Below are 13,722 nucleotides of genomic sequence, written 5' to 3' on the forward strand. Positions count from 1 at the left end.
GGCGAGTAGAGGCCCAGCTTTGCGCCGCTGTCACGGGCATAGCGGGATGCAGAGTGGCTGCGGCCGTGGCGCGTGGATGCGTGTTCCGGGTGGGTCTCGTTGAGGGGAAGCCCGTTTTTTCGTTCTGAGCAATCAACGCGCCCCCTGGCCGCCGGATCCTCCCGGCCCACAAACATTCACGTGTGGCCGTGTCTGTGTCTTCTCACAGATAAAATAACGACCTCTGAGCGACAGCGAGCCCACGTACCGCCACGAAGAGACTCGGCCCATGTCGCGCCGCCTCCTGCGTTCAATATGTTGGCCTGCCGCGGGGCTTAAAGCAGCGGAGCGACGCGGTGGCACATCCCATTATGTGGATCAACTGGGGAAGAAGGAGGAGGAGAACTTAACCCCATAGTCACCGGGCCACGCGTCAACTAAAAGAAAGCCCTGCAACAACTTCATAGTACTTTTAGACACAAATAGAATGAGATCAAATCAGATAACTTACTTTTTAAACACCTTCTCTGTCTGGATATGTATTTCAAAAAAGACAATGCGTGGCTCCATTCAGATGAAAACGTCTGTCAACTGAGCTGACCATAAGTTTTGACTTTCCCGCAAATGGGTCGATAAGAGATGAAAGACAAAACGTTTTTGCATCTTCAAAGACATAACGGAATGACGTCATCACCCGTGCTGCTCAGTCTCCTGAGGAACGCGTTTGCTGTTGTTCATGACATTTCATGCTAAGGATGCTCACAGAATATTCAACAAGCAGATACGAGGGAAAATGTGGTAACTCCACACAGAAAATTCAGGGAAGCTAAACCAGTGGTGTCTTTTTACGGAATTGAACAACAACAATCACTCGATGTTCAGAAAGTAACTGCATGGTCGCTTCCATTAAAAAAAAAAAAAAAAAATTAAAAACACCGTTTAACTTGCATACATACACACCTTTTGTGTTCTATATTGGGACATGTCTGTTGAAGGGAGTTATTTACAATGTTCAGCAGCAAAAAAAGTCGACTTGAGCGACTCTCAAGCACAATTTTATGGAGGTACCAACCTAAGACATATTTTTAAATAGTGTACACATGCTGGTTTTATTCTCCCTATAATGAAGTCTTTGTGTGGCTTCTAATTAACAGTCTGAGACTGAAGCCTCTTATGATCATGGGACTGTCATCCTGCTGCAATTCTCCTGAAGCTGCATGACCTTCAATAATAATTGTGTGGTGTTTCGCCAGCGGTGCTTTAGCACTCTTGGGTCTTTGTATACTTAATATTAAGGGGCAGACACACCAAGCAGAGTCTAGTCAACACATTGAAGAGAGTGGTTCATTTACATCCATGACTCAGTTATTTACAACAAAGCAAGTTTCTTCAGAGATAAAAATGTTCATCAGTTGGGACAGCAAACCTGATTATCAGGTTCTTTTGGAATGTACAAAAAAAGCAGAACCATCACCTGCTTTGGGCCTTAAGGAGAGTCTGTAAACAAAGAGTGGTTCGCTGACCACAAAACAGCAAGAACGCATGGCGCTAAACTGCCAACAAGTTTGAAGCACTGAAGCTGTCAGCATCTTTTTACACAAGAGCAATGGCCAACCAGCTTTTGAAAGTAGGTATAAAATAAACGTGAAGTTAAACCTGAAATTTTACTTCTCACATCCACTGGAGCAGTTTTGAGTTCTCATGATTTGTGACAGTTTGAACTTAAGCAGCGCCCACTGCCGAGGAGGAAGGCTTGTTTTGATTTAAAACAAGAGGGATGTGTCTGTTCAAGAACGAGTGAGAGAAAGAAGGGAAGGGAGGGGGAGCGGAAGACAGGGAGAGAGAGAATGGGGGTGGCAGTGGTGATGAGATCATTTTCTGGGCCTTGATGAATCAGGCTCTGTCAGTAAAGCGTGTATATGCATGTAGAAGTCTATTAATCAGTCATTGAGAACTACTTCCCACGTCGGTTGGGACTTGCAAACAATACATATTTTGGAATAAAAGCGTCATTTTTGTAAAAAAGCAAAAAAACAAAAACGAAGAACAGTATTTCCATCTTGAAACAATTTGTTTGCAGATATGACTTAATGTGCTCCACTTTGGAGAGCAGTAGGATTCAGACAGATAACACTGTATAAAGCAATTGAAGATTTTCAAATACCTGTTGGACTTATTGTGAAAACCACAAAACATCTTCAGAGGTTTACTGCTCTCTCAACTAGTCAGGTCTTTCTACGTACTGCGCCACCTTCTGGTATGATGATTACAACCCGGAGATGACAGCAACCAAAATAAAGTTACATTGTCAATAAAAGGCAATTGGGCGATACCCTCGTGAGGATAAGCGGTGTGCATAGCGGATGAATTAGAAGATGCAACAACAAATACATAGGTACTGTACAATCAAATTTAGACATGTACATTTTGCAGTTGATTGTCACTTCTACTGCGACTTGTGATTGTAGTTGGGATGACTCAAGTATATTCTGCACGCCTCAGAAAATTTGATTTAAGGAAAACCCAACAGACTGCATATTATCCATAAAAGGTTTATTCCGCACAACAATTTTTGAAGGAAAAGGGTGCAGGCAAATTCACAACAAATATACCGTGTTGATACAATGACAAAACTTTCCTGCATTAAAAAAAGACAGGCATGTGACAAGGTAGCATATAAACAAACTAGAATAAAGTAAAAATGGAAATGTAAACTGCAGAGGATGTTTGACGGCAGTTAGATAACCTATCGACATATTGTCACCTGAAAATAATGGTCTATCGTTCACCCCCCCCCTCCCCCGGGCCCCAAAACAAACTAATGTAACTAAAATATTGACATATTTAGGAATTTCATTTCAGGGCTAGAAACGGATGATCTGTTTGAGGAAGCAGGCCAAATTTTTGGGGTCAAAATATATACGAGAGCCATTATTTTAAGTGACAATATGGAACCACAAAATTAAAAATTCTTATGTTAAAAGAAAAAAATAAATCCCATACAAGGAAGGTTTAAGAATGACTTCAATATGGTCTTTCTCTGCGCTCCTGGCGATGGTCCCTAAGAGAGAGGAACAAGAAGCACAGCTTATCAAGTGATGCCATATAGCAGCTTCCGTGCTCTTAGACCAGTAGCACTATCAACTATTGACTATTTTGGCTCTTGGTGTACCTCATATCCATCTTGCCACCTGGTGGGCCCATTCCCCTTCCTCTGCCACCCATGGGCGGTCCACCACGGCCGGAACCACGGAAACCGCCTCTGTCCATGCCGCCGCGGCCCCTGAATCCACCACGATCGCCTCCCCTGAAGCCACCGCGATCGCCTCCCCAGCCTCCTCGGAAACCTCCGGGACCACCAGAGGGCCCGCCGCGGTCCATGCCTCTGCCTCCTCGCATTCCCATTCCCATTCCACCTCTGCCTCTTTCACCTCCAGGAGAAAATGGGGGCCCACCGCCCATGCCTTCTGGTTTGGGTGCTTTGCATTGGTTGCACTCCATTCTCCAGGCAAAATTTTGGTTGCCACAACCACTGAAACCAAAAGACATATTGAAGCAAGTGCTGTTCACATTATACTAGTGAGGTAAAACAATAACCAAATACATACGGATTAGGACACTCCCAGTCTCCGGCCCTTTGTTGCATGTTGCCTCCTGTGGGTCCGCCTCGGCCCATGCCACGTGGGCCACCTCGGGGCATGAACCCACCACGCTCGCCTCCGCGGCCCATCATACCTAACAGGGTAATTTGGATAATTACAAAAGACCCCATACAGTTCAAATTGCGAAAAAGAGAGAAGCCCTGTAGACTTACCCCCACGGCCCATCATGCCATCGCGCATGGGAATCTGCGTTTTACGGCGTGCCATTGACACCTTGAGTCTGCGGCCCTGAAACTCCTTACCTGTGAGTTTGACAACAAAAATAAGCATTTCCACTTCGCACACACGACATGTTCAACTAAAACAGGTTCTTCTACCATCAAAGTGCTCCACAGCAGCTTTAGCGCAGACAGGCTCCTCATAGGAGAGGGTGGCATCCCCTTTGGGCTTTCCCGAATCCTTATCAGTGTATATGTTAATGGCAAGCTGGCCGAGCCTGCGATTGAACTGGAGAGAAATGAGAAGTTAGCCTCGTATCATTTGATATCCACATTCTTTCATAATTATTCTTACTCTAATTGGTCCGACGTGTTTAAAGAACTCAGCCATCTCGTCAATGTTGGCCTTCTCTGTCAAGCCAGTGATGTAGATAGCACAGTTCTCTGCATCGTCTTGCTCTTCAGGTCGTCCTTAAGATAAACAAAACGCTTTACTAAAATCAAATGTTCAGTGTCCAATGCTAAAATTCAACTCACCCATCTCACGTTCTTCGCCACCCATGTGTCCTATGATCCAGTAAGTGGTGGCCAAGAGAAAGGGAGGGGGGGAGAGAAACAGTCAGCGTATGCTACTCAAATCCAATGTACAACACCAAGAGTACTACAAAACGGTTATAGTTCAGACTTCAATATAACAGTGGGGCCATGTTAACCATCAAACCGTACACGATTGGAAGGATAAAATACCTCCGACCCCATGAACAATAATTTTGTGTTCTTTGAAAAGCCTCTTTGACCAATAAGTAATTGTCTCCTCCACCCCTAAAAGTTGTTTGGTTTAAAAAAAAAAAAAAGATTTTATCACGTCAACGCAGTCACGAGCGGCATTTTTCCCGATTAACCTTTGGAAAACTGATCAAACCATAAGCGGTGGCTGAATTTCACCAAAAACCTCTGTGAAAATGGTCTCAGGCATTGGACAAATTTCCCCAATTAGGGCATGTTCATAAAATGGACGTTTCATCCCAAGGTAGCAAAACGAATACTCAAAACATAGTTGGAAGTTATCAAGGCTTGTAAAGGACTAACCAGTGTAATTCTCGTTAACTTACCACCAGGCTTACTGAAGCCACCTCTGTCTCCAGCGCTGCTATGGGGGAATAAATGAAGATATGAAGGCCATTTCCCTTTTACAGCCACATCCATGGCTCGAGCAAAGTGGCTTGATTGAGGGAGTCAAAAACATTCTATATAGGCTAACAGCAAGTCAAACCCCCCTATGTTGTTATACAGAGTAACTGAGGGGATCGTGTGTTAATACGAGTAACTTGGTGATAACAGTTGTGTATAGAAGCTTAAAAAGCATGTGACATTAGCTAAACATTGACAAAATTATTTCAGATGCATTGACAGGAATGTATCGTTGCTTTTAACATTAGGCTCAAGTTATGTTACAGATGTACACACACAAAAAAAGAAAACAGGACAATGCACCTGATAGTTCAACCTCACCAAGGGATACAATAAAAGTACAGTAAATGTTCCACAGCAAAAAAGGTAAACAGTAAACATTTTACAGAAATAACTTGATTTTTAAAACACTTGTGAAAACACTTGTTCATGTATTAAAAATAGGGGTGCACCGATTTCCTTAAAACGTAATTCTGGCGGGCCATTTCGAAGTATTAATGGGAAAATTGCACAATACTGTAAAGTTTGATAAATAGCTGGTGCTCCCATTTTTTTTGTCTAACAGTCCCTCTGGTTAATCTCAATGCCATCTTGTGACGGGTGCAACACCAACGCATTGAATGGGCCATCCATCCCTTGCACCAGTCGCTATTGGGTGATACGCCAGATCGCTTGTCTATGGGTGTAAATCAGCCTTGTCTTATTCCCCGCCCCTCCCTGGCTGTGAACATAGCATCCGGACGCTGATATTTATTCATTTAGACTGAAAAGGACGTAACCTGATTTGTGTCATGGCTTCCAGCTTTGCATGCGGCAGATAATGGTTTATTTTGCGCTGTACACCGGCCTCATCAGACACAGATTCATCAAAATGGGCGTTCATCACTGGCGATTGATGGACCTTCCGAAATGCCCAACTCTGGAAAATGGTGAGAGTGACCTAGATTATTTAAATTTGACCAAGACAGCTTTCAATGCCGCCTCTTGCAGACAAGTATGGCTGTGCGCGTTAGCTGCCATGGTGTCTCGACAAATAGGTTTCAAGGGTTTGCAACCAGGGTAACTCAAAAACACGATTGGATGTAATTTTTCTTGATAAACCATAAATATTTCTCCTTCAGGCCACCACAGGTACGCTTAAATTGTTTGTGTGTGTGGAGGGGGGGGGGGTCCCCAATCACTTAAAACCAATTTTGTTCACCCATGCTATTGCTTTCTGATGTTTTTTTGAGAGAGCTGCTTCATGCATTTTAAACAACACATTTGTATTATTTCACAGGTACTGTTCAATGTTTTAAAATAAAACAAGATTGGAACATTGAAGGTGTATGTTGTTGAATTATGAAAAGGGAGGAGGGGAATATCTTAGGCTTTTTAAAGATCCATATTGTGATCGGCCAGGAAACTGATCAGTGCACCCCTAATTAAAAATAAAATACAAAATAAAAACACCCATCACATGCTCAGAAAGACCACCATCCTCAGTTGTTGGAAAATAAGGCAGACCCCCAATCAGTTTAAGATCCCTCCAGCGGGGCTTAAGTTGGTGCCTCTGCACAGAGTACAGATACTTTCTAGAAAAGATGCTTTTAAATGGCTCTGTTACCTGTACGATATAAATGTGACAAAGCATGTTAAAAAGTTCTCAAGGTGATCAAACAGTTGAATTCCAAAAACACAAAATACAGTTTTAAACATTTCAAAATACATTGTGACCAGCCCACCTCCCCCTAATTCCCCTGTGCAACGCTAATATTTAAGTGGGTATCCTATTTATATCATTTCTGCCGACCTGTAGCACATCAAATTCACTCAAATCTGCCTACAAGAAATAAGCAGTCCTGGGTTATTAGAACACCATTTAGTGAACAAAGGGCTGGATGATATGACTAAAAATAATATCACAGATATCTAAGAACCAAAGGAAAAAAAATAGTGAATTTAGGTCACTGTATTATAACATAGTACTTCATCTTTAGTCATTCAAACTGGTCAATATAAAGTTTAAACGCCTTAAACAATGTTCTTCGTAGGGCTGGGCGATATGGCTGAAAAATGTCTGACAATATAAGTATTTCATAATAGTCAATATTGATATTTATTTGAAAACACTTAAGAAAAAAAACTTTTTGTACACATTGTAATGTAGCATAATGTGCAGTTTCTCCTCCACCAGTGTATCGTCAACACTTATGTTAGATGTTACATTACTGCCGTTCAATGTTCATGCATCTGTAGTGAACTGCTACTCTCGCAGTGCAGGCATTACCTTTGAGCATCCGTGTCAGGCCTACGTTACCTCTATAGCGGATTGCTATGGGACAATCAGATTTTACTTGCCTGATTTTGACTCTAGTGTGATTCAAGGGCCGGCCGGGCATGGCTAACTAGTGTTAGTTCTCGTGCGCGTCAAAGTTGGGGAGCTCCTTCACTTTGAAACCATGTCTCCATCCGGCAGGGTTTAAATCTGGCTAGCATTCACAACAGCATTTTCTATTCATATCTATCATGATACATATTGATATTGAATTATCGCACAGCCCTACATGAACGGTATTTTTTTCATAATATGGGAGCCCTTGATCATTAAAGCAATTGAATCGAAGTGATTCATGTTTGCCCTACGAATAGTTATGTACATGTGGCACGAGTACCCTGTTCACCCCATTCAAAATCCCCACAAAAACAGAACTTTTCGTTGTACCTCATTGACCTCTTTACCAGCAACCCGGACTTAAACATTTTTTAAAAATGTTTGATGTTTTTTGAATTGACGTTTCCAAACATCAAGATCCCATCCCAAACGCAAACAAACACACGTTAAATAAATTAAACTCAGGAAGTGCCCATTGTGATTGGATAACGGCTTGGATCAAACCCGCCAACACATTCACATTATGCATACCAACAGGCACTAAATATATCAAATGTGCCCATGTGTGCAGAGAGCAAATACCAAGTGACATACCAATCCCGATTTTTAACTACGCTTTCTCCTAAACTAAAATCACGAATGACCACATGATAAGAGAAATCTATGAGCAAATTTGTATCATGTTTAAAGTTTCAGTTAATTTGGGCATGTCTGGACATACTCAGCGCAGAGGTGTTGGCCGTTTGGGCGGAGGGCCTTTTTTTTTTGAGTAATCACATCAAAGCAAGGGGTGGGGGGGGCGAACAGATGGAAAAAGGCTTGACTCAATCACAAAGTGGGAATAAACGAATTGGGAACAAAGAGTTGTTGAATACCAAAAGACGGTTTGGGAACAGCTGTCGCGCCCAGGTGGACATTTGTCATCAACAAAGTCTGTGACTTGTGTATTCGGGTAGATCAGATCACTACCGAGGGGCCGGACCAGTGGGCGCGGTATGCAAATATCGGGGGCAGTGTTTTTCTTGTATGTTACAATAAAAGTTCGAACTGGCGGAGAGGGAGGGGAGTGTGTGATCATCGGGGCAACTACCGTCGTTCGCTCTCAGAGATCCCTCCCGCCGATATTGAAGACAATTTTCATTTCTTTAACTTTGTCCGAGAAAAACTCTGACACCACACAAAAGTTCTTCTGTTTGGTAATCGTATCACTCATACATAGAGCATTTTTGTTTTATCCTGACAAAAATTTATTCCTGTTATAGTTAAAAAAAATCCCCAAAAGCAGATAGGTGACATAATACCAGAAGGTGCTTTTAAATTAAGAAAAATGTGCATTTGTTGTTTTATGTCCTTACCGCTACTTATATACAGTAGTCGTTTATTTTCGCCAGGAAGAAAATTTATAAGGAAATCCATAAACAAATACGAACGGTTAGCCACAGATATAGTTTAAAAAAAGAATCAAGTAGAAAACAAGGGTTGTTCCCCCTCTCATTTTGGCACAATAGATGTTTTTTTAAATTCCAAGAGCACCTTTTTACCCTTGCTCATATGCCTTTCCATTGTTGGCATTTATCTTACAGCAAAGATAAACACGGAATGCTGTTCCCCCCAAAATGACACCAACTTAAGCGTGTTTACGCGAAGGGCAAACAATTTAGGTGGGAATGTTGTAACAATGACAACATTACGTATATTTTAGTACATCAGACCGAATTTAATGGAATTCATGTAACCATTTGAAAGACCCATACAATTCAACCTTATATGTCAAACTTCTCTAAAAACGACACTTTTGCATTTACCTTTTCGTATATTAACAGTACAACATGAATGCCCCTTACCACTATCTGCGCACCAGTGAAATACTGAATTGTAAATCTTTGTGGTGCAGTGAAATCCATTGAATTGATAGTTGGTTGAATAATACACTGATAGAATCCATCAAGACTTTGTGTCTAGCGGTTGTAATTAAAATTTGATTTGCAATGTCCCATTGCTACTCAAATCGTTTAAAGTGAAACCTTAAAGATAAACCTGCCCCTTCCTACATTATGCACAGGCCCCAATAAATCTGTTGATAGAAATTAGAAAATGTTCACTTACCAAGACAATTTAGTGACAGGGCTGAGGGAAACAATGACGCAAAAACACTAGCTTTGCTGGCCAGTAAATTTTATAAAATCAATCTTGGTGGTACCCGATAAAGCACTCTGATCATCATCACCGCCATCAATATTTTTTGTTGTTATATTTACTATGTGCCTCAGCCCTGCCCTAAGTAGCCATAGCACTTGCAGAGTCAAAACACAAAGTCTGTCATGTGCTCAAGAAAGACACTTACCCCATGCCACGACCCATGCCGCCACGGCCACGATGCATCATTCCTCCTCTGTCAAAACCGTCACGACCCCTGCCCTCTGAGTACCGTGACGGCTCTGAGTAGCCAGAGCCCCCTCCCTGGCCATCTTGTCTGTAATTATCTATAAACGACAAGTCCATCAGAATGCAATTTTCCCCCCCTACATGAATGTAAATGTTACAGTAGTAAAACAACGGAAGCAAGCTTACTGTAATGGTTGGACTGATAGCTGGGTGGTCCACCTTGCTGGCCATACTGGCTGGCTGGAGGCTGCCCATAAGAACCTGCAGCCTGGGGTGGATAAGAAGGAGGGGCCTGCTGTTGGGTCTGCTGCTGGTACCCACCCTGCGGTTGGCTGTAGCCGGTCTGCTGAGCCTGGTAGCCAGACTGCTGCTGGCCATATCCTGCCTGTTGGGAGTAGCTGCTTTGGTTGTAACTCGTAGGCTGACTGTTGGAACTGTAACTAAAGGGAGACACAAAACAATGCAGTAAAAAGCATGGCTACATTTGTGGTATCAAGAGAGACAGTTCTTTGCAAATGGCTACACACCTCTGCGGTGCAGCAGGAGCTGGCTGCTGACCATATGCAGGATATGCAGATTGAGCAGTATAACCAGGCTGAGACCCATAAGACTGGGATGCAGCTGGAGCAGCAGCAGCGGCGGCGGCGGCAGCAGCAGGAGCACCATCATAAGCCTGTGCTCCATAAGCCTGGGATGACTGGGTGTAACCATGAGCTGTTGACTGGGCAGCAGGATAGCCAGCTGTGGAATACATAAGACAAACTGTTTTTCAACTTGAAAATTACATATGCAAAAAAAATAAATAAATAAAATAACCCATGAGGTTTGGTGACCCACTAATTCTATCCCGATCCCAATTCCAGTTGATCTCCTTTGATCACATACCTTGTGCTGCCTGGCCGTAAGAGGAGCTGTATTGCTGCGGTGGCTGCTGTTGAGTGTAACTTCCAGCAGCGGGAGTTGCTTGGGTGTATGTGTTGTCGGCAGCGGCGGCAGCAGGCTGGGCATACGATCCATAACTTTGCTGGCCATAAGTCTGCTGCTGAATTCAAAGCAAAATTAAATCACTGTGATATCAAACAGCATTTGTACTTTGTATTGGCCAATCAAATGACTCAAGATTGGGTGTACTGTAATTAATAAATCGCTGCCAATATTTCCCACTAATTGTACAAATTATTCCTGTAACATACTGCACTATTAAGGTGGTATCTTATCTCACTGAGCAGCAACGGCTTGTGAATGTTAGCGAACGTAGCAAATATTTTATTCGCCGGGGTCTGTTAAAGGATGTAAAGCCATTCAGACGTTCGCAAATAGTTTTTATTGCCGTCATCAAATTTTGAACATGTTCAAAATGTCTTCGCAATGAGAAAAACTGGTTGCGATTCAATTGCACCTTTGAACAAACTGACGGAAAAACATTTGGGCTTCGCGCAAACACTAAGTTGTCTCGATTTTCTTTATGTTGCCCCCGCCACCAACAACAATCCACAGAGGTCCTACTGGTCGGCTAGCTCGTCTGTAATGTTGATAAGCGTGGTATCGCTTGGCTGGCCCGCTTTTGCTTATGCTGACTCCGCTGATTGCAACGCCTGCCAGACCTGACAACAATCTACGAAGGTCCCACTAGTCACACGCCATTTTGGCCACAATTTTGAAAATGCAGTGAAAAGTTGCTAGTCAATATGTATTATAAGTCAATGACGATTAAGTCCACACGAATACAGCATCCAGCAACGAAGGTGAAACTTCAGTTAAAAAGGATAAGACATGTCTCGGTTGTCATCATCTCCGAGGCGGTGTCATGGCCATGGGGGCGGGTTATGCACCAGGAAGCCTCGGCTGCGGCTCTCCATCAAGTGAATGGCATCGTGTATGAAAACGTTTACCCTAAGTTTCAAAAGGTATAATAAATAGTTTTTTGACTTGAGGAGACTCTGACTGGTTCTACGTAGGTGTATTTCAATGGTTCTTTCAACAAAAGCCTAATTTTGCATCGGACTGGTAAGAGTGATGAGATTTTTTTTCAGGTATCGTGTTGGTAATTAAATCGATCAATAATTATTGTGCATCACTAGCTGGTACACATTTATTGTGTATCAGAACATTACATGACCATATTTATGATGAAAAAACTCTCAGTGGAAAAAATAGAGCTTGTAAAAACGTACATGCAGCCCACACCTCGCTACTCCATTCAATTGAATGCATCAGCGAGTCACTATCCTATTTTGGTTGCAACGAGTCTTTTTTGACTGCCACAATTTCTTTGTGGATCAATTTTAAAAAGTCATACATTGTAACATAATGTATGGGGACCCTGCAAACGGGATCCAGGCATAGCTCATATCCCTGGGAGTTTAAAGATTACCGTATAATGCATGCATAACTAATGTCATGCGCGGGAGGTGACTGGTTAAATTTTTTTTTTTTAAACACAGCACAATCCATATTCTGAACCACTTATCCTTACTCCAGTTGGGCTTGCAAATTCATACATAACACACACAACAACAAACACTTCTGATGCAGCATAAAATTGTTATTTATTATTAAAGCACGGGTGCAGTACAACATAATGGTAAAATCTTTTATTGCTGACTTTGTTGATGGCTGTCAGTAAAATCTTAAAAAGTACACTTTCCACATCCTTTCCGATCAAAGATGTTTACTTTTAAAATGCATTGTTTTCACCTAACCCATAGTGCTATGGTTATCGAGATGTCTGGCAAAAATACCGATGTATTTACATTATAGCTATATCGCACAACCCAAGGTCCAACTATCAATCAGTAAACCATCTTTGCTCATTTGAGATCGCAGTCATACAATCATCATTTACCTGGGCAGATTGTCCATATGCTTGTGAGGCTGGAGCAGCATAGGACGCATACCTGCAAAGAAGTAAAGTTTAAGATGAGGGATGCACCGGACTCAAAAAGAACGCAGGACGTTGCAGCGTACTCGTGAGGCACATGTTGCTCGCTTAACAATGAACGAGTCGCAGCTTCAACGTCACTCGGGCGCAGTAATAATCACAGGGTTTTATTTGGTCACTTACCCCGGTTGAGAACTGGACTGGTTGTAGGAGCTGTAATCTGTTGAACGTCAAATAAAACAAAAGGGCCGTTGTTACGATTTGAAGCGCTAATAGCCACGATGCTAATATTTTAATGCTAACGTTCAACCAGCCCGCGGTTTGAGCGCCGTTCATGAATGGCCGGGCTTGAACAATCATACGGCTAACAATACGTGTAACTCGACATGTTATACATTCCTGACATTAATGGGAATGAAAAGATAGAATAGATCATCGAATTCAAAAGAAGATGGGGGTGAGACGACGACGGCGACGTACATCGAAGAAATACCATAGGCCTTGTGCCAGGCGCCAATTCACGGCAATGAATATTCGCTTCAATGGAGCGAATAAAAACTAATTCGGTAGACGCAGTACATAGAAATACATTAAATACTATAGTATTAAAATATGATTAAATTTTCAGACTCAATAGAAGGAGAGATGTTTCCACAATCTACACTTACCGGGAGCGGACGCCATTTTGCGTGTCTTGTAAAAGACGACTGGATAAAGTTGATTGTTGGAGAGGCGCCTTTGAGTGCGCAACAACCATGAAATATCGCGAGACAACAGACTCATCCTTTCAAATAACGCGATACTTTTTTTTTTTTGACCCACGAACATAACTACTACAGTGTCTTTCGAAACTCCTTTTGTATGTGACGATAACAGTGCTCGTGAGCTTTAATTTATGTATTTGTACGAAAATATGAATTCGCAGTTCGGAAACAGCGTTTAATTTTCTGGCTTCTTGTTACCAAAAGGTAGAAGACCCAAAACACACTTCGGGAATACATTACTGAACCTTACATTCGTTTCACTTTTAAAATCTTTATTGTAGAGAGAATGTGGACAACCCCCATTTTCACTTACGTCGAGTAGATAGAT

At 42.3% G+C, this 13,722-nt stretch overlaps 1 protein-coding gene across 7 annotated transcripts; it reads right to left on the reverse strand.

The window, feature by feature from the left end:
• Positions 1–2,515: 2,515 nt before the first annotated feature.
• On the reverse strand, positions 2,516–13,404 carry ewsr1b (EWS RNA-binding protein 1b). 7 transcript variants are annotated; one of them, XR_002167157.1, is made up of 16 exons: positions 13,299–13,403; positions 12,814–12,850; positions 12,595–12,646; positions 10,635–10,791; positions 10,277–10,490; positions 9,936–10,189; positions 9,709–9,847; positions 4,912–4,949; positions 4,337–4,366; positions 4,155–4,270; positions 3,959–4,088; positions 3,794–3,883; positions 3,588–3,714; positions 3,152–3,511; positions 2,808–3,040; positions 2,516–2,775 (listed from the first exon to the last, which is right to left on the reverse strand). XR_002167157.1 is itself a non-coding variant. In XM_019861043.1 (15 exons), the coding sequence occupies exons 1-15, from the start codon at positions 13,312–13,314 to the stop codon at positions 3,004–3,006; spliced, it is 1,788 nt and encodes a 595-aa protein (XP_019716602.1). In that variant the 5' UTR covers positions 13,315–13,404; the 3' UTR covers positions 2,516–3,003. The 7 variants fall into 7 exon arrangements, 6 of the variants coding, with proteins under 6 accessions (XP_019716602.1, XP_019716612.1, XP_019716592.1 ...); XM_019861043.1 differs by having other exon boundaries at positions 2,516–3,040; positions 9,936–10,183; positions 10,635–10,788; positions 13,299–13,404; XM_019861053.1 differs by having other exon boundaries at positions 2,516–3,040; positions 9,936–10,156; positions 13,299–13,404.
• Positions 13,405–13,722: the final 318 nt, after the last annotated feature.

This window comes from Hippocampus comes, unplaced genomic scaffold (assembly GCF_001891065.2).
Source record: "Hippocampus comes isolate QL1 unplaced genomic scaffold, H_comes_QL1_v1.1 scaffold147, whole genome shotgun sequence".
Classification (NCBI taxonomy): domain Eukaryota; kingdom Metazoa; phylum Chordata; class Actinopteri; order Syngnathiformes; family Syngnathidae; genus Hippocampus; species Hippocampus comes.

What these genes read in the sequence shown, in the direction of transcription:
- ewsr1b (XM_019861004.1), bottom strand. An exon ending in TGGCTTCAGTAAGCCTGGTG is followed by an intron (nt 4,367 to 4,911) that starts GTAAGTTAACGA and finishes ACTGGATCATAG; the next exon opens with GACACATGGGTGGCGAAGAA. An exon ending in TGCTGTGGAGCACTTTGATG is followed by an intron (nt 3,884 to 3,958) that starts GTAGAAGAACCT and finishes TCAAACTCACAG; the next exon opens with GTAAGGAGTTTCAGGGCCGC.